General features: G+C 39.7%; 1 protein-coding gene across 3 annotated transcripts; it reads right to left on the reverse strand.

Annotated features, from left to right (window-relative positions):
* Positions 1 to 5,450: 5,450 nt before the first annotated feature.
* pou2f1b (POU class 2 homeobox 1b) lies at positions 5,451 to 26,172 on the reverse strand. Of its 3 annotated transcripts, none has more exons than XM_028436003.1 (15): positions 26,108 to 26,172; positions 25,907 to 25,972; positions 25,318 to 25,409; positions 23,018 to 23,113; positions 22,119 to 22,298; positions 20,439 to 20,556; positions 20,253 to 20,344; positions 19,245 to 19,418; positions 18,214 to 18,355; positions 17,909 to 18,063; positions 16,682 to 16,870; positions 16,469 to 16,583; positions 14,023 to 14,356; positions 13,012 to 13,100; positions 5,451 to 11,609 (listed from the first exon to the last, which is right to left on the reverse strand). In XM_028436003.1, the coding sequence occupies exons 1-15, from the start codon at positions 26,136 to 26,138 to the stop codon at positions 11,341 to 11,343; spliced, it is 2,142 nt and encodes a 713-aa protein (XP_028291804.1). In that variant the 5' UTR covers positions 26,139 to 26,172; the 3' UTR covers positions 5,451 to 11,340. The 3 variants fall into 3 exon arrangements, with proteins under 3 accessions (XP_028291804.1, XP_028291802.1, XP_028291805.1); XM_028436001.1 differs by having other exon boundaries at positions 20,439 to 20,559; XM_028436004.1 differs by lacking the exon at positions 23,018 to 23,113 and having other exon boundaries at positions 20,439 to 20,559.
* Positions 26,173 to 27,975: the final 1,803 nt, after the last annotated feature.

Below are 27,975 nucleotides of genomic sequence, written 5' to 3' on the forward strand. Positions count from 1 at the left end.
GCTGAGGTCAAATTACATTTTCTATTTGTATTACGTGTTATTTTTGGGTGGTTTTAATTTTTCTTTATTGCTTTTTAACAAAAATTTTTTTCTATATTTGTATAAAACATGTGATACTGAATTGCTTTGTAAGCGTTGAGTAGAATTGAAAATTGTATCACTGAAAAAGCCATAATAAATGTAATTATGGGGAAAAAGATTAGATTTTTGCAAACTGTATGTGGTGAGGTTACTACACACTATTATGAGAACAATTTAATTTTCTACTCTGAAATAAAGGGGGATGAACACAGAAATGCACAGGTAGTGATGGCAGAAGAATCCAGGAGGTAGAAATGTCAGTTCCTGAGGCAGGTGAGGTCTCCAGCTCACAGCTTCTGTTTTTAAACCACAAACTAAGCCCATCAACTGATGCGTACCTTTGTGTTTCCTGTTTCAAAGCTCTTACACAAAGTTTCCATCAAATGTTGAGCGTCATTCAACGGGGGGGGGGGGGGTAAAAACCTCCCTCATAGACCTGAAGTTCTTCTTCAGATGTACAGAGAAATTATTATTTTCAAATTCAAAACGCTGCGAATAAACAGAAGAGAAATCTGAAGCAAATTTCTTGTTTGTCTGTGACTTTGGTTGTGTTTTTAGATCGCAAACATTTCACAGAGATCAGGTCAATCATGAAACTGTGAAACTATGAACATTTGTACAAATAAAACCCCCGGTGTAAACAAAAGTTGAATTCAAATATGTTCGTTATACATTTTAAACTTAATTTTAAATTTTAAACTAAATTTCAAGGCCTGGTGGTTATGGAAACGAGCTTGTAATCGATGGTTGCCGGTTAGAATCCACTGTGGGCCATCACCATAGGACCTTGATTAAGTCTTCTAGACCTAAATGCTTCTAATAGTAATATAAAAAAAAGAGAAAAATAAAGATAAACTAGAAAAAAAATATTTTTGTACAACACTTTACATTGTTCTTCTTTACACAGGAAGAACAATAAATACCACAATCGATGTAATGAGGATTAAAAAGATACATCAATAAAAACCCATTTCCCTTCCTCTCTCAGTTACTTTGAAATAATATTAAATAATAATAATAATAATAATAATAATAATAAAATAAATCAAAATATTTATAAGAATGGCTATAAATAATTTACATCTTAATTAGAAATCCAGAAAACGACCATGTTACTTATTTTAAACTATTTTTCTTAAATAACTAAATAAAATAATAATAAAAAAAGATTAAAACTACCGTCCAGATGCTGCATTTTCCTCATTGTGTTTCTGTGGCTTTGCTCTACAGAAGGTTTCTTTACCCACACGGTCATCTGCTACTTCCTGGATGTTTTCCTGCTGCTGTATTGCGTCTTTTTCACCGTGATCTTCTTCAGAGAGAAGGTAATTTTCAACATTCAGATTCAGGTGTGTCTTAATATCAAATTTACTAAATCAACGATTTCCTTTGTGATGAAAGTCTTCATCTACATGTTGTAATGTAATGATAAGAATGAAAAAAGTAATGAAGAATCTGAATAAATGAGTTTAAATGGGAAAGGTGGTTGTTTGTTCCTCTGATGTGAGCGTGTCTTCATGTCTCTAGTATAAAAAGGACGTTGAAGCTGCTAAATCTGTAAGTCTTCATCATTCCATCAGCTTCTCATTTGTGTGTGATTTAAAAAAATCAGTATTATTTTCTTCATTACAGGACGACAGCGGTGTTTACCAGGTAAGGCCACGCCCCTCCTTGTTTTACAGACTGATGGAGTCCATCCTCGCTCAGATGTTCTTCTCTGTGCAGGAGCTCAGGAGCACTGATGCAGATCCTTACCAAGCACTGGAACCATCGAAGAGAAAGGTAGCTATATATTAACCTCTGAAGTCATGTTTGACTCAAAAAGTGTCTTTTTTTTTTAATAATTTCTAGGGGAAAGCTGGGAGGAGAATAATATCTAAGGTAGGAGGCTTTTCATCACTGTTCAATGACTGTAACCCCACAGTGTAGTATTCAGAGAAGACTGAATACAAACAGTTTATTTTAGAGGTATTTACATTTACAGAGCTTCAACAAAACTATTGGATCATAATACTGAAAAAGAACCAATTAAAGCAAAGTTTGGAAAAGTTTTACACTCGAAGTATAAGGATTTATCCTGTTCAATATAGAATAATGACCAAACTGAGCGTAAATTCAGGAAAGAATAAAACGTTTGTGCATATTTGCTATTATTTTGTATATTTTACTCTAATTTGGTGTGTTTTGTTGTCATTTTGGTAGTTTTTATTCATTTTGTCTGTTTTTATTGTCATTAAGTATATTTTTCCTATCATTTATGTACTTTTGGAGTCATTGTATGTGTTATTATTGTTCTACTTTTTTGTTGTTTTTGTGTTTTTCTGCTTTTATATTGTGTTTTTGTGTGCTTTTAGTGCTTTGGGGGCCACATAAAATGAGGCCGCCAGTTGCCCATGCCTGCACTAAGGGATGGATATCAGTAGGGATGCACCAATACTACTTTTTCCCAAACTGATACAACTAGTACAGTGCCCATCGGAAGTATGTATTCATATTGTGGGAGTGTAAGTAGAGTAGTCAATTATGTCCAAATAAGTATGTGTTTGAAGGTTGGATGTACAAAGAGGTGTACATACTCTGTACTCTGTAGTGTTATAAAGGGGGTGTATTTTTCTGTAATGTATGTTTTGTATAAATATTTAGTTTTTGTGTATTTTGAGTCATTTTAATATTTTTGTTGTCTTGGTGTGTGTGTGTGTGTGTGTGTGTGTGTGTGTGTGTGTGTGTGTGTGTGTGTGTGTGTGTGTGTGTGTGTGTGTGTGCGTGCGTGTGACTCGCACCTCCGTGGCTCGCACACACATGCGCTTTAGCCACGCACATGCACACACATCAGTGACTCACATCAGGCCCAATCAGTGATACTTGAGAGCTTTGCTTGTATATCAGTGTGAGTGCGGCTGCTCAGACGCCCCTCCCCGCTCTCAGGTCTAAACTAACTTCTTCTCTCTCACTCGTGTGTTTACAGTCCGTGTCTGCTTGGCTGTGTGCACAGCGATTGGCTCTGGCCGCACACGTGACTCTAGCTCCGGTGAGGAGCAGTGCAGGGAAATAGATATAGATGGTGTTTCCTCAAAAGAGAAATCCACAGGAGCTCTGGCACGCACCGGAGGAGGAGGGGAGCTGTGCAGTGAAACAGATATAGATGGCGCGCTAGCGCCCCCCCACACTCTGAGGTCAAAACCTGAATAGGTTTCACTTCTGGGCAAACTTGAACACGTCGTTCAGCCAAAATAAGATAAGAATAAACATTTGGAAATAACCAAATTACTCCGAAATAACAGATGCACACACTTGGGGTATTTGGAAGTCGTTCACAAAGTTTCAGGTCCAACAAACACCGCGTCAAGGAGATATTCGCTCCACACAAGCACGCAGACCTTCTTTGCTTTTATAGATAGATAGATAGATAGATAGATAGATAGATAGATAGATAGATAGATAGATAGATAGATAGATAGATAGATAGATAGGTAGATACTTGGAAATGTGTACTTGCCGATCCCAAGTACAGATAACAATACCTGTGCCACAAACACAAAAAACTTTTAAGCAAAATGCAAGGAATTCAAAGACAGATTTAATTTTCTACTTCAAAACATTTTAAGTGTAAAAAATACAGGCCACTATTCAAAGCTAATGGATGCAATAAGTATCGGTTCCTGGTATTGGTAAACTTTATTGAGTTTGAATATATTGGTGCAGTATCGGACAGATACCAGATACTGTACCAGTAACAGTATCGGTGCATCCCTAGATATCAGCCTGTTGTGCGTGACATTTGTTTACTGTACCAAAAAGGCTATCGATGGTTATGCTTTTACTTTATAGTTGGGAGAGCTAGTGTCAGGTGTGAGCAGTTACATCATAGAACATTGGCTCAGTTTATGTCACATTGTATCTGCCAATCATGCTCAAGGAAAACAGACAACTTGCTTTAGGTAATGGGGGACAGTTTCTTTTTCAGAAATGTATGTCTTTTAAAAACTGTTTAATTGGAATATTTAAAAAACTGTGATCACACAGATATTACATATTCAGCCTGAAACTTTAGTTTGGACCATTGTAATCTGTGACTAACTCGTTTTTCTTCCACTCACAGTCGAAGCAAACCGAAGCTTTGACCCCCCCTGATTCAGCTCCTGGTCCACTGACCCAGTGATGTCATTAAATGTGATATAAAACAGTTTGGATGGTTTAAACAACACCACAGCTGGTTCTCAAAGAAGCGAGGCCTCCAAGCTGTGCTAAATGTTGCACTTTTTGACTCCCTGCAATCATCTTTTGAAGCTTCATATCCAAATAAACATACAGCTTTAATGCCACAGCAACCTTTCTTAAAGTTATGTTTGTGTCCCTGTTGGTTTGATATGTGACCAATGTAAGGCCATTAATACTCGTACCCTACATCTCATTATGCAAAATAAAAGACATACTCTTAAAACTAGATGTTTTATTAAATCTCTAGACCGTGGTGCTAAACCTATACTCTTAGTCTAAGGGCCACATACGAACCAGTTTGACCTCAAGTGGGCAAGGCCGGAAAAAATTGTTTTTTTGTGAAAAAGCACAAATTCCAAATTTTAAAGCCCCAGTTTTGCGCTTTCACATGTAAGCCACTTTCATTATCCTCAATTTTAAGCAATTGATCAAAATTTCTGGAATTTGCGACCAATTTTTTTTCAGAATTTGAAATGTGGTTTGCCAGAATTCTTTGAAATAATCTGCAAGGTTTTACATTTTTAAAAAAAATGTGATTCAAGATTACTGCAAATAATGTTGGACTGCAAGCCCCAACGTATTTTAATGGAGTTTTAGTAAAATAACTTTAACCTATATGGTCATTTACAAAGAGTTGTTTGTGCTGCAGTTTTTACTCTGAACACTGTCTTTCTACGGGTCAAATAGTTGCACTAGTCCAGCGATTCTCAACTGGTGGGTCAGGACCCAAAAGTGTTGGACTTGTCTTATTTTGAAAGAAACTTTTCTTTTGACAGACATGCTGTGAAATGCATATTACACAGGCCAATTTATAGATTTATGCTTTCAAAAAAGATTGTTTTCAACAACTATTTTTGAAAAACTAAATATTGTTGAATTAAGAAAAAAAGGTGGGCCCCAATTTAATGACCGTGGCAAAATCTGAGTCCCAGGGAGAGATCAGTTGGGAACCCCTGCTCTAGTGGCAGAATGCAGCAGACGCATTCGCTCTGGACATCAGTATTTCTCTTTATTTTTGGCATTGTCTCAATATTTTTTTTTTTATTGTGGTGCCATTCAAACAAGCATCACTTCCTCCTATAACAACTTCAGCTCAGTGAGATTCCACTGATTATTTGGGGTCCAATCTTTGACAAAGTAACATGCAAAACACTTGGAAAATGGTTTAATGATGTTTACAACAAAAGAGAGCTGTACATTTACAGTAAAAGATTAGCTTTGTGTATAAAAACAAAACAAAAAATACAGCAGACAAATGCATCAAAAATCTACTATGTATCCTGATTCACATACTCAAAACTCCTACAGTCGCTCAGTTCCATGCCAACAGCACTGGAGGCCATTTTTTTTGTATTTTTTATTTCTTTTTTTGCTTGTTTATTCGGAGCAGGGTGACACTCAGTAATGTGTACAAACCAAAACTCTTTACATTCGATTTCTGTAGAAACGATGAATAAAAGCAGACTGCAGAACGGGAAAGCGAGGACACATTCTTTAAGCGGAGCCCAAGCTTCCCCACATGAAATGTGTTTACAAACTCTTCACGCACAATCCGTTATGTACATGGGTAGTTGTTTTACTCTGGCTGGTCACTTGGGCTGTCAACTGATAATCGCACACACGACACACCCAAAAAAACATACAAAAATACTATTTTTATTTAACCTACCATAAGTAAGACAGTTCTGCAGTTAGTTCCATGCTGTGAGAGAGGAAAAAAAAAAACCCAAAAGATCACAATGACGCTTTCAACAAATATGTTTCTTTTTCTTCCCCCCCATCTCAGAAATATACCAAAATATACATCTAAGCTTTGGAATTACTGAGGCAAGGACTAAAGCCAGTGCTGGGTTTGTCTCTTAATACACATGCTGCAGGGTGGAAGAGAACCAGAGGAGGAAATAAAAACCCGACAGAGACACACATGACAGAGATTTCTTTGGTATCTGCATTTGTCAAAAAGTTAAATATTTGGATTTTTGCTTTGGGATAGCGCTGGCGAGGTCCTGCAACCTCACTGGGAGTTAAAGCGTTTAAGTGTCACCGGGATGACACAGTCCATGCAGAGTGAAGGACCATGATGCATAGTGTCACAAGCTGACCAGAGTCTAGAGTGAAGAAATGAAGAAGAAGGAGGGGAAAAAGGGATGTGTATTCCTGGAGACAGCAGGGGTTTCAGTGTACAGGTGAGGCAGTCCTTGAGAGAAACACCCTACGCACCACAGAGCAGACATGCAGAGTCCTGAGCACAGGATGGACCCTCAGTGTGTATTAACAAACATCACCACACACCGCTGTGACGGTCAGAGAAGCCCACCAGCCCACCCCTGTCCTCCTCCCACCCCCACCCCAACCCACAGGCACAAAAACTCTGTATGATGCTGAGCAGTGAGGTGAGAATGGAAGGGAAGGAGACTATTAGTTTGGAATACAACCGCATCAGGAAGTCTTTGGTTGGACGCATGCCTGTAAACTGCTCAGAGTGAAAATACAGAAATCAAAAGAAAATAGTGGGGTTTCCAAGTTACCGTAATAATAATAATCCAGAAAATCCCCAACCTTTATTCTAAAATTAACAAGTGCACTATACATCAGAAAACTGCACAACAACGAGTACAGGCGTGCATTCTGTCTCCCCCCTGTGGCAGCTTTGTGTCCTGCAGGTATTGGCGGGCTTCTCCTCTGACACTAATGGAGCGTTTCCATTGGCGGTATCGGCTCTCGACGGCTCCGCACTCCTCGCTTTCAGGACCCGATACTGTTTTTCAGGAACGTTTCCATTGAGCACCAACCTGACAGACTCCATGGATTGCACTTTTGTTTTACTGCCATCCTCACAAGATCACCAACAAAAACCAATGGTGGCCAAATGCTTCGTCTCTGTGCGTGAGTTGATGACTCTACGCTGTGATGATTCTCTGAACCAATCAGTGTCTACGTCACATTTTCACTAGACCAGGAGGTACTTTTTCCCCAGTGGAAACACGCAAAAACAGAATAGAGCCGAGCCGATTAGAGCCAATACCACCAGTGGAAACGCCATAATTTATATATTTTCATTGTTTTTACCATTTTTTTCTTCTTCAAACATTATCGGTTAAAGCAGGTTTCACTCAGTCTTGAGTTAGAAATGAGGTATACGACAGCTTCCTTCTGCCTTACTGGTGCTCCATCCTTAAAAACATCAGCGTGATGGGTCAACATAGTGTACACACAAATCGATGCACGTTTCATATGAATAACAAACGGAAACAGCGGCATCCAGCGGAATCAGTGCCAAGTGGACAGAATCAGAAGAACACAGAGTCACTACTACAGTGTGTGGCTGTACCAAAACAAACCAAAAAGCTCACCTCTCACCAATCAGCAGAAACAAACCCTCCAGAAAGTCACTGGAAGATGGAGAAGTTCAACATTTGCAGGCTGCACCTCCCATTTTTCTCTTTAAATGTCACACACACACAAACGCGCACATATACACACACACGCCTGCTGGAATTATTAGTAAAGCTTTTCTCAAAGGTAAACCCAACCTGTCTGAGTTACACCTAAAAAAACACGTCAACTCATGCTCCAAAATGCCCAAAGTACCCCGTCCTATTTCAGTGACCACACACACACACACACACACACACACACAGAACAGCAATGCTACAATGCTCATGTCTCTACAGAATGATAAGGCATAAACGATAATGTTAATCATCTTTGTCCAACTAACAAAGCCAGTGATCTCACACACACTACACAACAGTTTAAGTCATAATGTAAATATGAAAAAAAATATAGATCTAAAAAAAAATAAAATGATTGTGAAAGACAGCACAGCAAATCAAATATGAAAACAACCGAAAGATATCAAAAAGATTAAGATCACGTTTCGGTCTCCTAACAAGCTCACGTGCTCCAGTTGGCAATTTTTTTTTGGTCTTAAAATAAAAATAATTAAAAAAAAATTTAGGGGAGTTTTTTTTGTTTTTTTTGGGAAAAACATGATAAACACTACATTCAGGCTTGATAACATACTGGTTCAAATATAAAATATGAATATCTTACAAGTGTTTTTTTTATATATATATCTATTTGTATAGAGTTAAGAAAAGATCATTTCTCTAATTCTTTCCTCAGATAAATATTTCAGTAACATCCTTTGGTGCCCACGGCAACAGGTTTGTCTTAAAGTAACTAAAAACGGCACTGGAGCTGCTCTGAGCCCCTCGGGCTGCTCGTGGTCTCCAAACGTGGAGCGAAGGCGAGTCAGCGAGCTGCAGAGAGAAAAAGGCGTGTACTTTGGCAAAGAAAAAAAAAAAAAAAAAAAAAGGATCTCAAAATAGTACACAAACAAACAAATACACCTGGAAATACCCCATAAATAGTCGTACAAGAGACGAGCAGTAGTAGGTTCTCATGTAAATGCATGGTTCCTATGTATGGTAAGTTACAAATACATTCTACACATTTCTTTCTACGCAGAAACTTCTAATGTTTGAAGGGCCGCTGAGGTATATTCAGTCAAAGTCAACAGAAATAGAGAGTGAAGATTAAATTAGCGCTTTAGTCTTGAAAGGCTGAATTTTCACCATTTTAGGCTCTTTACGGCCAAACAGTCTCCTTCACAAGCCGATTATAAAGCTGTGGCGCTGAGCGGAGGCCAAACGTTTAAAAAAAACAACTAAATTCTGATTAGAACCAGGATGAACGTATAAAGCTACGAGTGACATCAGCTGTAGATCGCTGTGTTTTAGTCATTTACATTTTGGCTTAACCAGTATTTGTACGTAATAATACGTAAATGTTGCAAACTAAAAGATACATTTAAGTTTAAAGTTGATTTCAGAGAAAGTTTAATGCGAACCAACACTTCTGAGAAATTGTAGAAAGAAGACCGTTAAGAAAGCTCAAATACTACTGAAGGTAAATGAACTACAAGCAGATCAACTGTGAGGCTACTAATATTAGATGTTTGGATGCTGTTTTAGGAATGGAGTCTAATTTGGAGTTACTTTTACTGAGATTATGGTAAACGCTGATAAAAAGACAAAGGTCAGTTGGAAGTGTAGGTGCAGCTACGTAACGTGTGGTTCACGCAGCAGCAAAACACAATCCGGACTGACAATGGAAATGAAACCAGGCACATTTTACTGAAAATGTAGCAAATCAGCATGTGGTCTACAGAGAAGCAGCCACAGAGAGTAAAACGATAATTGTATGTTTCTATGCCATGAGCGATGCACCGATAAAAGAAACAAATCGAGAAACATCAGAATCAACCAGGGGACGTGTGAGTTTTTAAAGGAGTGCATAAAGCACAGCCCAATGAGCTCAAACCAACACCAAAGAACAAACCAGTTATCAACCAGCAGCACCAAAGCTAAAGTTAAAAGAGGAACCGCGACTCAACAAGCTGGTGTCAGCCTCCATTTGTGTGCTTAGACGGCACAGCAGCGACAGAAGAAATCCACTTTGGTTCAAGCTGTTGTCTTATGGCTCCATATTAGCAAAGAAACCCCAAAAAGAACGTTTTAAAAAAAAAATAAAAAAGCTAAAGCTTTAGAAAAGTTTGGAGCTGCTACCAAAACAGATCAGAGAATGAGGCCTAGTAGTTAAAAAGAAATAAACCTCCAGCTTCAGGTCAGTTGTGCTGCCAATTCAACCTTGAATGGTGGGACTCTTTGTCAAATTAAACTTAAAAAAATTAATCTTTGGAAAAAATTCAGAATATTGCATTTGTAGATTCTGTTGACGATGACGAGAGCTTCTGTCCTCATAAATATATCCACTACCCTAAGCTACACCCACTACACACAGCAATTACTGGACAAATATTTTTGGTATATCTTAAAAGTAGGAACGCCCAGTCAAACAAACTGCAGACCAAACAGAAAGACAGATTTCCACTCGTTGCACACAGGCAGACTGCAGCTCATCAATCCAGTTTTTTGGTACAGATACTGTGCACAAGTAGATACGACGGTACTACCAATAAAAAAAAACAAACAAAACATAACAAAAAAGCACTACAATATTCATCCTCAATCGACGCCATCGTGGGAAAGCAGTGACTGGACCTCCAGGAACAGCCTGGTCGGTCAGTCCGGCGTGCGCAACAACATCCCAACACAACTTAGGCTTTACAGAAAAATCGCAAACCAAGGCGTTGCCAACGATTAGACACGGGGTTGCATGTCCGCAGCGCCTGTTAAAGCTCTCATTGTAACGTTTTCAGTCATGTTCTGTCAGTGTTCATTATCCACACCGACAAAGCGGCCAAAGCCAACCGTAAAACTCAGTGTTTCCAAAAGAGAGACTTGGAGTGACTTGGCAAGTCCCTCCAACTCTTAAAGCAATGATAACCTTTATATCGGCCACTTATTACATGTTTTTAAAGCCTTATAACCACGATTAAAAAGTGATAGTTAAAATTTAACTTAATATTAGACTTACAAAGTTCTGAAAATGTCAAAAAATATAGACAGTAATGAAAAAAGTCTCTAAAATATAACTTTGATATGATTTACATCAAGGCCTGTCCAAAAAAGAAGAAAAAAAAAATCCCCGATCAGGTGACCCACAAACCCCAGTTAGTGATAACGTGAAATTAGTCGTACATCAGTGAATCAGTTCAAACGTTCAAGAAAGTTTGTTGTTTTTGGTTAGAAGCGTTTCAGAGAAAATTCTGACCTGAAACAAGAAGATATATATGTACAAAAAGTGAAGTCTTTGAAGGTATTAGCTCGTGTTTCCCCCACCGAACACGGGCCGAGGGTGACGAAGAGCGACGGGTTGACAACAACAGTGTGTGTCAGGCTACTGTTTGTGGGCGGAAACCATCAAAGAATCAAAATTAAAAACAGGGAGAAAAACAAAAATCAAGGAGTCAAACCCAAACCTCGAGTGAAGTGGTTTTCTTTTTGGTGGCAGCATAAGGATTAAATAAGGGTAGATACAATGATGGTTAGTGAATGACTGAGTCTCCCATTCACACGGTGCAGCAGCTGTAGCGCTCCGCATCAGAAAGGGGGAGGGGGCTGCTCAGGGACTTTACTGGGCCTTGGAGGCAGTGGTGATGGTGGAGGCTTGCACGGGGACGCCGGCCGCCGACACCTGGTGGTGGGCGTCGGCCGTGACCTGCACTCCACCGCCTCCGGCCGACACCAGGCTGACGGGGTTGCTGGTGAGCAGCGACAGGTTCTGAGGGTTGAGGAAGAGTGGTGTGGTCACCAGGTTTGGAGTGCTCCCCGCAGACATGTTGGCAAACAGCAGGTTACTGCCATCCAGGGACGTGATGGGGATCCCGCTAGATGCAAGAGCTGTGGGGAAGATAAAAGAAGATGGAGAGGAGGAAAAGACATGGTGAAAAAGAAGAGATCTGATTTTCAGGTTAAAACTAACAGAACCCATATCAACAGGACACAGAATTAAACAGAGAAAATACAAAATTAAAATAATTACTATATATTAGTATATAGTAATATACCAGAAATTATACCAATAATTTCTGGTATTTATCTCAATAACGATAAAAATGACAAATAAAAAAATAAAACAATTCCCAACTTAAAGGTGCAGTTCGTAAATCTTATAAAAGTGATTTTTTGTCATATTTGCTAAAGCTGTCACAATGTAAGGACAGCATTACATAAAACTAGTAGTTTGTGGGTAAAAAAAACAGGCTCATTGAGTCCCACCTGCTGCAGATTGCAGGAATGCACCGCGACCGAGCAAAAAGAACCAATCAGGGCCAGGATTGTGTTTGATGGATTGTCTGACAGCTGTTGATCACAGCCCCTGCCCCCTTCCACTTGGTCAAGCATCTCCATGAGCAGATACCTCAACGTTTAAGCTCATATGAACACTTATTTACACCAGCTGATTAGAAGTGTGTGTGATCGCAGTAGCGTGACCTGCCGTGGCCAAAACACAACAATGCTCATGGGTAGTGTGCCTGGAGATAAGTCTTTTTACAGTCTATGGTCCGGAGGAGTAGAAGAAGGACATGGCGACTTTTCTGCTTGAGAGGTAATTACCGCTGCTTGATTTACATTATGTTTGATTTGTAATTGTTACACTAGAACTCTGTAGTACATGAGTTGTTGTTGTGTGCGCGCTGCCCTTGCAGCAGCCTCCGTGTTTTAGGCTGATAAACGGCTTGTTTGAGCTGCTGTGAGTTCACTGTATTGTAACGTTGCTGCTGTTGCTGCGCATAGATTGGTGGGCGAGTTTGCACATTGAGAGAGAGGGAGAGAGAGAGTAGCCTGCTGCAGTAATATCCTTTGAGGCAGACAAATTTCATCAATGTTTGGTTAACAAGGTAACGAGAACTTCAAGGACTGTTTGCGGCCTTGTCTAAATATTATGTTGAATTGTTATCACTTATTAAACCCACATTAAGGGAACTTTACATAGTCTGTGTCTATGAAAACCTGGTACAAATATTAATTTATGTTGCCTGAAACATTTCACTTGGTATTCAGTTCCATCTGAACTTCATAACCTCAACTATCAGGTCTAACAAATTGTGTTTCAAATGTAATGACCTTAATATAACAAAAAGAGTCCTATGTATCAAATATGGGTTTAAGGTTTAAGTTAACCAGTTACAACTAATACAAATCATTAGGACTAAAAACCTGCATAACTCTTAATTACAGGTTCCCCGTAAATCTTAAACTTTCAAAGACAATTACCAATGTATCTATCGTCAGTGCCTACCTTGAATGGTGGCCAGGGTGCTGTTGCTCATTAGGGCAGGACTGAGGGCACTGCTGAGGCCACCAGATGTCAGACTGAGCAGGGCGCCTCTAAACACACACACACACACACAATAGACGAGAGAGTTTAAAACACATCAATGCGACTTTAAAAATCACACAACCATGTTATCTGTTTATTCTTCTCCTTCCTGTATGAACTATCCACCAAATAGAGAGAATTGGGATTAATCTGTTATTCTTCCTTAATAAATGTATCGTGGCGTTAGGACGCCATCTTCTACTCCAGTCTTTCTAAACCACAGGGCCCTCCTGGGCTGTGAATGCACATCTGTTTTGCACTTGTGGGCGGAGAACAGCACAAATATCACTTTTCCCATTAATGGAACTCTTAGTAGAAGTTCAGCTTCTCATCACACCCACAGCCAGCCGCTACAGTAAAGTTTGGAAAAAGTTTAAAACAAAAACTAGGAATGTCAGCGGAACACACCAACCCATTTTACACAAGTTAAACCAACTCCAGCTTTGTGAACGGAGGTAATGATGCAGAGCGTGGACTGATACTGTTCAAAAAAGCACCGATTATGATTAACATAAGTGCAATAATGTAAATTACCAAATATTTTCATGAAACTGTTGTTTTGTTAAATAGGTGACTTTAGAGTCAAAGTGACATTTTCAGCACTTTGATTAATACTTCCTTGAACTTTAGGTTATTAGGCATTTTGTTGTACGTGTGTTCACACACAATAATAACTAAATGTCACCTCATTTATTGTATTTGACAAGAGTTTTGTTTGTTAATCTGTAAACTGGCCTGATTTGGTTATAGAGAACATAAATCAAAGGGTGACATTAATTACATAAGCTGCTACCAGTTTTGTACCTGAAAATTAAAACACTGTTATATTCTCCACCTGTAATGAAAGGAATTACTAACATTCTCTCTCGCCTCCAAAAACCAGCAGTGGACCCATTCAAATCTAAAACAGGGAGACGTTTGAGTACTAACCCTGGCGTGAACTGGGATAGTCCTGGGGTGAGCCCTGCAGCAGCAGCCATGGCTGCAAAGCTGGCGGTGGTGGGTAACTGGGAGGAGGCGGCATTCTGGAGCGCTGCCGTCAGCCCCGACGTCGCCACCATTACCTGCCCCGTCCCCAGGGTGTTGGCTAAGGACGTGGGGGCCTGGGTGAACACCATATGGCCGTGGTGGCCAGCTTTATTCTCTGTAGTCGTGGAGTGGATGGCGTTTGGTGAGGGGCTTAAGGATGGGGAGCTGGTTACCGTGGTGACCATGGGTGCAGTGGAGATGACGGATGCAGTGTTTGTGGCTCCAACTGTTGTGCCTTATTGGACACAAAGCAAAGTTAACATTAAACAGTGAAACTATGTTAATGTGTGAATGCATGAGCCATCTAATCCAAATCACTTTCATTCTTGTAAAAGTAATAAAACACAAGCACATATCCTAACCCACATGTCAAAGTCAAGGCCCAGAGGCAGAAGCCGGAACATACGTGTCTCCAATCGAGTCCACAAAATTATTTTGCGGAGAGTAAAAATTTAATTAAAAAACAAACAAAAACATCACTCTTTTAGTTTCACCTGATCTACATGTGTCAAACTCTAGGCCCAGAGGCCAAACCCTGCTCTCTAAACATCTAAATCGGCCCACAGGGAAAAGTAAAAATGGCTGAGAAAATGATGTAAATTACCAAATAATTTAGTTGTGGATATCTCAGTGGGGTTGCAAAGGGGCGTGAAATATCTGGAAAATTTCCATGGCCACTCAAGCTCAGGAATTTTGGCAATTATAAAAAAAATAGAAGCGTTTAATGGGAAATATTCATTAAAATTAAGCAGAAATTGAGAGTATTTTTAAATCACTGAATCATATCCAAGCATAAATATTGGCAGCTATGCAAAATAACAGACGTTAAATAAACAGAACATTCTAACAGTTTTATGTGGAAGTAGAACATCACAATTATTCAATTGAAGTTTCATTAAATTTGTCACATATTCAGTGAAACTCTACAATATTTGCAGGGGTTGGCGGCTTTCTCATGCTTGTATAACACACTGGAAGTCTATTTTTTACTCAAATTGTGAAAGAAACCACATTTTTCCAAAATCCTGCTCAACCCTCAAATTAAAAAAAAAAACAGTCACTACCTGTCACCTATTGCTTGGATATTGACGTTGCCTTTGATATCGTAATTTCTGGACTATAAGCTGCTACTTTTTCTCACGCTTTGAACCCTGCGGCTTAAACAATGACGCAGCTAATTTGTGGATTTTTCCCGGTTTTCAAGCTTCATGCCGCCATAAAATTGAGCTCCGTCACAACAGACCAAGTGGAACAATGAAACTGTTAACACTAAATCGTTCGTGCTACCACTGAATCAGTCTGATCACTCATTTTGTCAAACACATTTTGTTGCAAACACAGTCATCATGGCAACGACGCAGAGAAATGATGTCAGAGAGAGAGAGAGAGAGTGGATGAAGTTTGTAATAGAAGAATAAACAGAATAAAATTGTTAAATCACTGCATTAGGTTTGTTCAGGATTGATCAGTGCTCTGGACTGAGGCTGATGGAGACGCTTCCTTAAGGACAGACGGACTGACGGAGCGGAGATCAGAACATCTCCGTTCCGTCTACAATAGTCAGCAGTTTGTAAAAGTAGCATAACAGCATGAAGTTGCCAAATCACCACGTTGGATTTGTTCAGAAGTGATCACGTCCATATTCTGACTGAGTCCGACTCGCTGTGACCGCTCCGCGATAGTTCACGTTAAGAAGAGCGGATGAAGCAATGTATCAGACTGGTTCCAGTAACAAGTGACCATAAAAAGCTGTAAATGGACTGATATGTAGACGTGGGGCAGTGATGAGGAGCCTTCATGTAATAAAGGAAACTTATAAGTTGAAACAAAACACAAAAATCTCTGTGAAACCTAACTTGAGTGCAGCAGCCTGCCTACCTGCCCGTTCTGTTTGGCCAAGTTGTCTGAAGGGCACCCTCATCAGCCAATAGAGTGCCTATGTTAGGATGCGGCATTTGTGTGGATTTTTCTTAGAAAATTGCTCAATTATTGCAATGCGGTCCATATAACAGTGCGCTTCAAATTACGGTACTTTATATCATTTATACATGGAAATGCAAAGTAGCACTAATGTGGAAATTGTTAAATTCCCCACCTCTGTGGCCCACTTGAGATCAAATGTATCCATATTTGGCCCCTGAACTAAAATGAGTTTGACACCTCTGACATAATCTATTAGGTTTTATTTTATTTATTATTTATTACTGAATGCTTTGCCTAATATTTCATTGGAAACATGATTTATAAAAGAGACATTCATTAACTGTAAATAATACGTTGTTAATGATGACTAATTTTTCCAAACTGGACCCGTCCAAACCTTTTTAACGGTGTGACCCGTACACACCTGTGAAGGACAGCGTAGAGACGCTGGTGCTGGTTAGAGGCATCACTGGGTTTACAGTCAGAGTGGTGGCCGTGTTAATAGTCGGGCTGTTCATAAGGCTTGCAGTGCTGGCCACCTGCTCAACACAAAAAAATAAATAATCACAAATCAAACAGACTGCACAGGCTGGTGCAGAAAGGTTTGAAAGATAAAGCTCTGTGTGCTCGTCCTCACCAACGGGCTGCTGGGGGTAAAGATGGTTTTAATGGGTGTGCTGCCTCCTATACTACTACTGCTGCTCGGGGGGTTGATCCTCTTCTCCTTCTGTCGCCGATTGCAGAACCACACCCGGATCACCTCCTTCTCCATGTTGAGCTGGTCAGCGATCATCGTGATCTCCTCAGAGGTAGGTTTTTGATTCTGCTTGAAGAGGCAAAAAAGCCAGGGATTCCCTGTCAGCACTGAGCTGAGGAAACCAAGTGTTTTACATCTCCTAGCTCACAGACTGTTCACATCTAAGTGCCCCTTAATAACAGAATTAAAATTTCAACTTTATACAGGGTTCCCACACTTTTTACACAATGATTTTTCAAAACTTTTCCAAAATATTTGACCACATTTCAATGACATCCTTCTGAACCGTTAAGATCTATTCAAGACCATTAGAGTGCAAAAATGAGCAGGCCTTTCCAGTGTACGAGTGTAACAGAGGTCTGACAGTGTACCACGGTTAGTAGCCAAAATGTGGCACAGGGAATGCAAATTGTGTCCATCACCTATCATATAGCATCGTACAATGGTGCAATTGCCTTTGACACCCATTTTGCAATATTTTGTAAATAACGATGCATCAGCTATTGAATGTAACAATAACAACTAAGTGTTACCATGTTTAATTATAAAATTATAAGATTACAATTTCAATTACCAGACACTTTTAGCCAAAGCGATGTACAACACAATGTGCTTAGGGTTAAGGGACTTGCTTAACGTCCCATAGTAAAAGTAAAGGTTGGATTTTAAACATTAAAGGTAGGGTAGGTGATTTTCAAAAGCTAGCATGATTCTGAATGTTGCATCCCCGATGGCTCCGCCTTCGTTCCTTTTTAGAGCACATAAGATCTTAATTTATGTCAGGACATTAAGACAACTTCAACCAAAAACTTAAAAAGTATATCTGGAGAAAATCGCCTACCCTAGCTTTAAAATAAAATAGGCTATATTTCCAAAACAGGTAAATTACTCCATGACTTTTCAAGACTGTAAAATCTTTTTTTTCAAATTCCATAACATTTCCAGGAATTTCATGATTGTGGGGACGATGTTTATATAGTTGTGGCTCCTGTCTCATGTTGGTACAGTCGAGTTCCAAGGTTTACTGGGAAAAGCAGTGGAATTTGTACTCTGAACATTTATGTATTTCTCTCAATTATGACACTTCAATATAAAACACTCAATTACCTCCAGAAAACTCTTTTCTAAGGCCACTCGAATGTTGGTCTCGATACTGGTCCTTTTCTTCCGTCTGCGATTAAGCCCCTCTATGCCCAAGCCTGGGGAGCCCAGGGCACTGGGGCTGGACAGGGCCTGGTCAGACGTCAGGTTCTCTGCACAAACAGCACCGACACAAAACAACAGGTGGAAGGTAAAGACGACGTTCATGTTGTAAAGAAGCACAACTCAAAATGTCACATCCCAGGGAAGATTACGACTTCAGGAAGCCATTGTGGGAGTGGCTGAGCCAATGAGAGAGCTTAGGGACAAACCTGCATCGTTAAGCCACTTCTCCAACAATGGCTTGAGTTTGCACATGTTCTTAAAGCTCAGATTCAAGGCCTCAAAGCGTGAGATGGTCGTTTGGCTGAAGTCGTTTCCATAAAGCTTCCCCATAGCCAGGCCAACATCCCCCTGGGTAAATACACAGAGTGAATTGCATTAAAACAGGACATAGGAGAATGTTTAAGAGTTAACTAGATCAAGAATATCAGAGTACAGGTAGTGTTTTTCTGTGTGCAGAGGCGCTAATGACTGATGATGGGAATGCTGATAAAGTCACTGACAAACGGGGACCGAGAGTGCCTGGATCTGCAGGCATTGAATCACTTTCTTCCTTGTATGTTTTACTTCCTCCTCTTTTTTGATAGCCAAATACTTTCCAGCTGGAAATTTAGCTCCACATTTAGTTTGTAGTTGTGAGCCTTCAACAATGTCCATTACAGCATGTCACTATGGCATCATAAACACAAACAGTTGGTTTCACTGTAGTCAAATCATTAAAATAATTTAAAAAAGGTTCCAACTAATGTAATTAATTAACGTGATGACACTGGGAGAAATGCGGTGCAGTAGTTCATTGTTTACAGTTTGCCTGTTCTTATCAGTGAGCTTATGTTGACAACTAGAATGTGTTGCTAATGATAGTTCCTTAATTTAAATGAAGTAATGTTCTGCTTTCTTTGTCTTAAATCACATTATGAATATTATAGAATTTGTGTTCATGTACACCACATATCCTGTGTATATCAATGTTCTTCTTTCATATATCAGACATTTTAGGGTTTATCAGTATAGGCTGATTTATCGGTTATCGGCATCAGCCTTAAAATCCTGAATCGGTTGAGCTCTACTTATATATAATGTAAAAGCAAACTCAATGTGGCTTCATTGCAAATAATGAGCTGCTGAACCACAACACGTCTTCAAGCCATGATGCTTTGAGACAATTCAAGATGGCAAAATACATTCAGAAACTTTTAGGCCACACCGATGACTGTGCCTTGAACTGACCAACACAAACCTGTGTGAAGCCCAGTTTAATGCGTCTTTGTTTGAAAGTCTTTGCAAACTGCTCCAGCTCCTCCAGATCACTGGGCTCCTCCAGAGTGGGAGTATCCAAACGTTTGGGCGGGGTCTGACTGTGAGGCATGCCCTGGTTAGGTGTTGCTGCTGTTGTGCGAGTTGGGGTGGCAGGCTGAAGAAACATGGGAGAGACTGATTAGCTTTAATCAAATATTCCTTATCGGATGTGGCGTATCAAAGCTGTGAATTACAATAACTATATATATATACATATATATATACACACACACATATATACATACACATATATACACACACACATATATACATACACATATATACATATATATACACACACACATATACATACATATATATACATATACATACATACACACACACCCTTGAAAGCTCTAAAGCTGACATATTATGAAAAATCCACTTTCGCAGTGTTTGTGAACACTTGAGGTAACTTGAGTGTCCACCGGCACACAAAATGTGAAATAAAACCATCCAGTCCGTTGTTTGTGGTCTGTGTAAGTCTTACAACACAGAGAAAAGTGCTCCGTTTCAAGTGTTCTTAGTTTGTGACATCACAAGTTGAATTGGCTGCATTGTCTCCCGCGGAAGACAGGGGCGGGAGGAGGGGGAGGAAAACGGCGCGCTCTGAAAGCGCTGTTTATACAGGGTCATAAAACTCACCCTGTTGCTTGATTCATGTTATGTTTTGACTAAACTCCAGCACAGATATGTCATTTAGACCAGAAGGAACTGTTTTAAAAGGTGAGAAATGGGTATAATATGTCCCCTTAAAAGCCAGATTTTGATTTAGTGTTGCGTTTTCATTAGATCACACTTTTTTTTTAAGAGAAATAATACAAGCTTAAAACAAATTTAAAAAGATTACTTTTGATTTTCATGCAGCAAACTTGCACTATAGACGGTCACTTTAAAGCGTGTAAACCTGTCTTGAGTGTGTGGAAGACATGCTTGCATCATAACCAACCTGAGTTGCAAGGGTGATGGTTGGTGGGGTCGGCAGGAGGTTGGCTTGGCTTTGAGGTAGTTGATTTAAAAGACTTGGGGCTTGCAGTATGCCTGAAGAGTGGCAGACGGAGGGGTGGATCACAAGAAAGTAAAGAAATGCAACACCTTTAATACATTTCCCCTCTTCAATTTGCGCGTTACTGACCTTGTTGGGTCTGCGGTGTTGGTGAGATGATGAACTGAGCGCCCTGAAGTGGCGTAGCGATGTGGTGGCCAGGCTGAACCAGGAGAAACTGTGGCAGACTTAGATTCTGCTGCTGTAACTGCTGAATGAAATTATTATTAATATCCAGAATTATTAGAAAAGAAAAAGAAATCCCAAAGAAGCTAAAGATAAATGAGATAACTGTGCAGTGAAAGGAAAGGATTTAACCTCCAGTAAGTTCATTTTGTCTTCTTTTTTTATTATATAGAGCCCAATGAAATCCATTTTATTTTTTTCCAAATTCAGTTTTCATTTTTTCAAATTCCGTGTTTTCCACATGAATTAGTTTTTTTCTCTTTTTTAAAATAATATTTTACGCAAAATCTTCATTTTTAACTCCCGTTTTCATTGGTTGATTCTGTGATTCCATTTATTTAGACAAGCTTTCTTACAGGAAATATTATCTCCAGAAATGTTTTGACTGTCAAATGTCAGTCTTCCTCAGAGGTAATTGCTTTGATGTATCCCTACGAGTTCTCTCATGAGGAAGGACACATCTTCCATCAGAAGATGCATTCCTTATGAGTTCTTTCTGGGCAAAATTAACAAAACCTTTACAAAGGATTTAACCTTGCATGAAGGAAAGCTAGAGCATGAACATGACCATACAATAAGGCTGAACCAGAGCAGCAGAAGCAGATGAGGGTTCTCCACGACTTAGCCTTTAGCCTAGCCGATAGTCCTCCGCGGCAGTCACGCTTCTGCCGTCTGTCGTGCCGCCTCTGTCTGCTCCAGTGGCGGCGAGTGCTGGCAGGTAAACCCACTGCTTCGTGGGCCCCTGGGTCGTTTCAGCATAGCAGTCCTAGGCTGCGTAGGTTCCCCCGCACATCGGCCTCTACCGTGCCTCGGCTGCTGACAACGTTTAGTTCGAGTAGTGACTTGCGATCATATATTATCTTACAGCTAAAACGTTGCGAGTTAATATGGTAAAACAGGGGTAAATGAACATAGTTAGCCTTGTTGTCAGTGCAGTCACAGCCATCAGAGGCACAGCTCACTAATTCTCCTTTTGCACAATTCTTCATTGTTAAGTTGTTTGATATGCTTGATTGGAATATTTGTATTGTTTTAGTTTGTTTTGTGTTTTGTTATTATAAAAAAGTAATTTATATGATATTTTTTACTGTTTTATTTATAAATTTATAGTGTTGTATTTTGAACAATTTATTTTGTATTTTTCATTTATTTTGTGTGCCATATTGTTAAAAATGTTCAAAAATAAACAGATTGATGTTCATGATTTGTTATTTTGTGTTTTTCTATTGATTTATAAAAAGTAAGGTATTGATAAAATACCGAATCGATAGAGTAGTAGTATAGTAGTATACCCATCCCTAATGTTGAAGAAGTAAAGCCACAGATTTGTTTGCTTTATTGTTGTAATCTGTGCTTTAAAATGTACATAATTAAAGTTTAAATAAATCTGAAATTGTTTATTATGAAACAGATTGATTTATTGCTTCTGTTCATTGAAAATACATGACAAGAGGCCTTTGAAAAAATTATTGCATATTAAATCGCAATCCCAATATTGAGGAAAAAATTTGCAATTATATTATTTTCCAAAATCGTTCAGCCCTAACATATGATAACCTTGATTTAAGAGAGAAATAATCTTACTGGGGCAAGCTGGATGGGCTGGGACAGGGGCAGCTGGGTGAAGGGTGTGGCCGCGGACGCTGAGATGCTGGCCCCAGTGGTGCCGTTCTGCTGGCTGGCTGTGTGCTGCACGGCTGCAGCCAGCAGCTGAGCCTGGGCCTGCTGGAGCAACAGCTGCTGATGTGCCGGGGTCAGAGTCAACTGAAGGGACGCCAGCAAAGACACAGAGAAAGAAGTTAGAAAGTTAGATGTGATGAGAGTATCAGTAGAATGCTCTTTAAATTAATAACTGTTGCCACTATGATTACATCTGTGGCTTTGATACCTGAGCTCAAGTTTGAGCTACACAGCAAGTTTTGTGTGATTTCATTTTCTTGCTTTTGGATTGTGATCCTTCAATATCACTAATTAAAAGTGCCAGAAACAATGTGGTATCAAAGCCGTGTGCAAACTTTGTGACAACATTCATGAGCCTTCAGAAGCACACGAGGAGAGGACTGATGCAGTTGAGCCAGACATGAATGCCAACGAGCATGTTGATGTTCACAAACTCAAATTCACATGCATGGCAAACATTCCCTCCTGCAAAGCGCAGCAGCAAACAGCCGTTTGGTCCTTTGAAAGCCTTAGCGACAATGAAACATGTGTATGAAACATGTCACATAACTGGCTCAATGTTGAGTGTGCAGAAACACACACACACACACACACACACACGCACACGCACACGCACACGCACACGCACACGCACACGCACACGCACACAGACTATGTCCAAACACGCCCTCGGCTGCTCAAGGGGAAACTTGGACATAGGCTTGACGATCACAGGGATTTGCAGGCACACGCAGACGCAGGAGACACCAGCTTCAGGCACAAAAATCAGTGGTGCACTTAAGGCACATCATCACTCCACTTACTCCAGCAATCTGTCCCCCGGCCAACATTAGCTGGGTTTGTGGGAGAACGCTCTGCTGGACGGAGGTGGTAAGAGTACCAGAGTCTTCTGTCTTAGACTGATGGAGGTGAAGCAGAGAAGTGGGACTTAGAGGGAGACTGCCACAATGGTTTGTTGCTCCTTATGTTAAGTGACATCATAGAATTAATATGGAAACAATAGTAAGGCTGCAATGAATAGTCAACATAACCTATATAACTTATAAACAGTTAATCTGCTTCAGTGTTTCGTTTTAATGTTATTTAAAGTAAATCCTGGTCAATTGTTGCTGCAGTACCTCACATGGAGGGGTGGAGGCAGTATCACTCTGACCGTTTACCTTCTGCAAGTAATTAGTTAAGAAGAATGGTGCAAAAAAGAAAAAAAGTTGAACTCCTAAAGTTTCCAAAGTTTGGAACGGGAACATTTCACTAAAAACAAACGGGTGAAACTATTGAAGTGTTAACTCTGCAAAGTCCAGCTTTTATTCTATAACGTAGATATCTCCTGACTCTTCTTAGTAGTTATGATGGAAGAAGCTTGCTTAGCAAACAAACGTTCAGTTACGTTTATGCACGTTTACTGCAATAATCAGTGAATTACTGATGTGGCCAGCGTTTAATTTCTGCTGATAATGACATTTATTCTGAACAGTAAACCTCTTTATTTTATTGTTGACTGTGTGATCTGGATAATATTAATTAGAACAGGGGTCACCACCGGGTAGCCCACATGAACCATGTCAAGTGCCCACACAAGCTCTTGTCCCAAATGAGCTCCATCTAAAATCTGATTTACTTTCCAAGATTCAAACTCACAAAGATAAATACATATGAAAGATGTAGTTAGTACTGAGTAAAGTTAAATACTGGTGATAAAGTCTTAATATTAAATCAACCATCTTTTAATATTTATTTTCACTGAAACATTGTGAAAAATGTGTTGCAGAGCTGGTGTACAGTCAGTGGTATGTTATATATAAAACGATATAAATGATGTATTTTTTTAAATGCAAGGTGGTTTATCTATAACCGTGTAAATGTAGTATTTAGGAAGTGCTTTTTTTCTAACTGGTAGCCCTTCGGACTATACAGTACCTATGCAGTAGCTCAAAGTTTCAGGAAGCTTAGTGACTCCTGAATTATAATAAAACATTTATTAATCTGTAATGAATCTGTGATCATGCTTACGGTAATTATCCAGCACTGGAATCTGAAATATACGTGTGTATATACAGTATGTATATTTCCTTTAGCCATGCTAACTCTTAGCTCCATTTGACTGTTTGGACTTTAAAAAGCACCACCTCATTAAAAAGGTTAGTATTTATTCATTCTTCTACTTTTATGGATTTGTTTTAAGTGAAAGAAACTCTGTAATTGGTTTAAACCTCATTACCTCCAGCTACAGCTTTATTAACTTCTAATTGTTTTACAGATGCATGTTTTATTGTATTCATTTGTTTCAGTGCAACAGGGTAACTCTCAGGTGTGAAGATTTAAGGAGGTCCGTTAAATTAGCAGTCCAAAATATGTGCTTAAAAAATGAAAAACAATCAAGACTAATCGACTAATTAAAAAAGTTGCAGCTCTAAATAATAGGAAGATTCATGGATTGCGGTTGGAAGAATTTGTTCCTTCTTCCAAAATTCAATTAAAAGTTTTTTTTTAATGAGGTTCCAATTTAAATACATTTAAAATGTAACATTATTAAAAATCATGATAGTTTTTTCTATTGTTAAATATTGAATTCTGGTTTTAACAGAGTTCACTAAAACAATGAATACATTTATATACATTTTCTGCTCTTTTGGATGGTTTTCCTAAAAGTTTGCCTTGGGTCTTTAGACGGGGAAGAATTTTAATCAAAACGGCAGCATTAAAGTGGGTATTTAAATGTGCTGCAGCCTACAGAGACGAGCTGAAGCAAAAGGAGGAGAGAGTTGAGATGCTAATTAAAATAACTGTTATGCAGTGCATGTAAATTCTGCATAGATTTGCATATTCACCGCCATCTGTTTCCCAGCAACCACAGTGCAGCTAATTAGCATACAGGGTTGATTAATCTCCCTTGTTGCCAGGCAACGCAGAGTGTGCCTGGCTGATTTAATTGAACTCTTTCTGCTGGTGCAAGTCTGAGCACTGATGGGAACACCTCTGTTCAAACTTCAGCCTTCAGACTAATAAAAAACACTCTCCCTAAACCCAGAAGCCATCACAGATCACAAAGCTGTAGAATTACATCATTCAAACACTGTAGTGTCGCTTGTGAACTATTGGTTACCTGATGGAGAAGGGCTTGTGCATGTGCATTAGTGATTGCACTTGTGGTTGACACTGTCTGCCTCTGAAAGTCCAATCCATTGCTATGGATTCCTGAAGAAGAAGAAGAAAAACTACAGGGTTAAAACCAGCCTTTGGGCAAAGTTAAAGGTTTTACACTAGCAACCTAATGTTTATGATACTGGCACAAAGGAAAAAAAAACACAAATCTCAGACTTGAGTTACCAGCTTTCTAATGTGAGAAAAAAAAACCTTAATTATCAGAAGTGAGATCCAATGCACCAAACGCATAAATCTGTTCACATAAAAGCTGATGAATAAGCACCAAATTAATTATTTAGATTAGGAGCTCTCTCACATAAATTAGAGACATATAGTTATACAACATGTCCATAGCTAAAGCATTGAAGCACATTCATGTCAGACAACGAAAATCAAACACGTGCAGCATAAACTGCAGTGAAGTTTCCCTGGTTGGATGGAAACGGAACTACAGTGAAAACCTGTTGAGTAAAAAGGAAAGACATAACCGATTCCAGCGGTGAAATGACGACTAAAAACAAAGTCAGGAAGAAGCGAGAGTCACTCACCGTTGTTTCCGTCATTACTTTCCATTGCACATTTAGTAGTTTGTGACAGATTATTCACTTTGACATCTGAAAGAAAGACAAAGAAAAACATTGTTAGAACTGCTCAATGATAATCACCAACATACACATCTGAGTGTAGCAGATTCACAGATGCATAAACAAACTACCGGTTTTGCTGAGTTGGTCACCGTAAAACCTCACCTACTCCTGCTGCACCTGTGTGTTCCAGCATGATTGGTAAGCCTATCAAACCTAGCCACCCACAACGGGGTGTCCAGCACTCTACTCCCACCCTTCCCCTTTCTTCACTCTCCAACGGTCAGCAGCTAAGTTCAATAATACGAGCCGAGGTGGCAGTGTCTGCTGTACGGTTCGCTAAGCAACGCTGAGAAACGCACTGGGAAAGCCGACGGGGTCCAGACGAACAGCTCCGTCTGCGCTCTTGCCTTTTTACCTAGTGCTCTGCCCCTTTTTCCATCTCTTTACACTTCTCGCTCTCTCTCTCTCTCTCTTTCTCTGTGTCTCATTTGCCAAGATTGTACTTCTGGAAAAGTTCCCCCTCTCCTCTATCTCTGTGATGCTGGAATGTAACAAACGACAAGTGCAGCAGGCAACCTCCTCCAACTCTGCTGCTACACACACACACACACAAATCTATAATGAAGCATAATCAGTATTCAGCTGATTAAAGCCGTATGCAAATCCACCTCTGCCTCGTTAGCAATGCAAGGCTTTGAAGTCCTGCGAGCGACGCATTTCACACCGGGCTCTGAAAGCTTTCTGCATAATTTAAAGTCCTATAAATATTTATCAGCTCATTAGCATATTAATTGGATGGCTTTTGGAGGACGATATAAAACAGGGGAATAAGGACGATGAAGCGGAGGAGGGAAAAAAATTCACTCAAACTTGCACTTGTGCAGTTAAGGGAGGGAAGGCAGTGGCGCAAGACCAATTACTGAGCCAGTGTGGGCCTAAAAAGTAATTAGCTAAGAGCAGGTAAAAGGTTGAAGATATCCCAGAATCCAGCAGGAGGTCTTTCTGCGCTGGTCGAGGCATGTTGCATTACAGAGCTCCTAAGACTGCTCAGAGACCCGAAACGACTGCTAGGGAAGAGGAAGTCTGGTGGGGAGGGGGACTTGCTCAATCGGAAATAAATAACTCCACATTAATCCAGGACAAGCCTCCCATTACTGCTAGCCCCCCTGTGGCTAAAGCATTCCACAGCCAGCCCTGATGGTAAGTGGATGGCAGGCTGCAGCAGTCTATGTTTATGAATTGTTTAGAGATTAGCATATTTAGATTATCTTTACATTCCATTAGCGCTTCATTTCCATTTTCCAGCATGTGTTCTGAGTTCATGCTGCAGTAAAGCAGCTCGGCTGAACAGGAGTCCCACTCAACTTCTACGGGGCCAACTGATCTCTCAACATGTTGAAAGGCATTTGCATCTGTGCTAACCGAACAATGCTAAGGGGGCTGGACGATTTCAGGACATCCTGGTGTCTTAGATTACTTACTCAAGAACCCCAGTATCAGAAGTGAACCAAATGTAATGTTAGGTGCAGTGTATTGTGGAGAGGACTGGAACAACACGTAACTTGAAACTTTTCAAAAAATGAAGAAATTTGGAAAATGGCTAATGGGCAAATGTGTGGCAGCAAAGAGGTGCAGGGGCTTGATGAACAAATTCCAGACGCCTATATGATCTGTAGGGCTTCTGCTTTACTGTGATTACAGAAAACAGACAGAAATCCCAGAATTAACTTCCTGAAAGAGAAAATAGCTATATGACATGAATAATACCCTTGCCTACTGTACATGGTTTGAGTGAAAATCATGCATTTTCATCATCACATTTTCCAAAAAAAGATTTGTTTAAATGTTTAACAAGTGTTTGACAGACAAACGTACTTGTCAAAACCTTGTGCTACAAAATCACAAGAGACTGTGAACTATATCCATTTCCCGAGATTAAGAATCATGTTAAAATGGGGATTAGACTTTATTGTCTGTCCTGAAGACACTGCCACAACAGCAACACATTCACCTAAATAAAACACAAAAAA

This window comes from Gouania willdenowi, chromosome 21 (assembly GCF_900634775.1).
Source record: "Gouania willdenowi chromosome 21, fGouWil2.1, whole genome shotgun sequence".
In the NCBI taxonomy this organism is placed as follows: Eukaryota; Metazoa; Chordata; class Actinopteri; order Blenniiformes; family Gobiesocidae; genus Gouania; species Gouania willdenowi.

Coding starts and splice junctions, on each gene's coding strand:
- pou2f1b (XM_028436001.1), bottom strand. CDS start 26,138: ATGCTGGAACACACAGGTGCAGCAGGAGTAG. Junction 16,584..16,681: donor TTACCCCCAGCAGCCCGTTG/GTGAGGACGAGC, acceptor TGTGTTGAGCAG/GTGGCCAGCACTGCAAGCCT. Junction 14,357..16,468: donor CTCTACGCTGTCCTTCACAG/GTGTGTACGGGT, acceptor GTGTCCAATAAG/GCACAACAGTTGGAGCCACA.